Genomic DNA, 217 nt, shown 5'->3' on the forward strand with positions numbered 1-217 from the left:
CTCCAACAGACAAATCCATTCACTCTCCCTCCCTCCCTTTCCTGCAACAGATGATCGTGATGATCGTCCCGCTGGCCAGCCAAGAGGAGTGGGACGAACTCAAAAAGATCGTCAAGGCAAGAGGTCTGACCGCCGCCGTCGACAAGTACAACATCCACATTTTCATTCCCTCAGGAGAAGTCAAAGTGGTTTAGGTTAGCTTCATCTTTCATAAATA

The 217-nt window shown here is 48.8% G+C and overlaps 1 protein-coding gene across 1 annotated transcript in view; it reads left to right on the top strand.

Annotated features, from left to right (window-relative positions):
* The window catches only part of LOC119582162, a 4,997-nt gene extending 4,786 nt beyond the window's left edge, over nt 1–211 (top strand). Inside the window, exon 5 of the mRNA XM_037930400.1 lies at nt 51–211. Coding sequence (XP_037786328.1) covers nt 51–194 — 144 coding nt within the window. The 3' untranslated portion in view covers nt 195–211. The remainder of the gene's footprint in view (nt 1–50) is intronic.
* The last annotated feature ends 6 nt before the right edge of the window (nt 212–217 follow it).

The sequence above is a fragment of the Penaeus monodon genome, chromosome 15 (assembly GCF_015228065.2).
Source record: "Penaeus monodon isolate SGIC_2016 chromosome 15, NSTDA_Pmon_1, whole genome shotgun sequence".
Lineage (NCBI taxonomy): Eukaryota > Metazoa > Arthropoda > Malacostraca > Decapoda > Penaeidae > Penaeus > Penaeus monodon.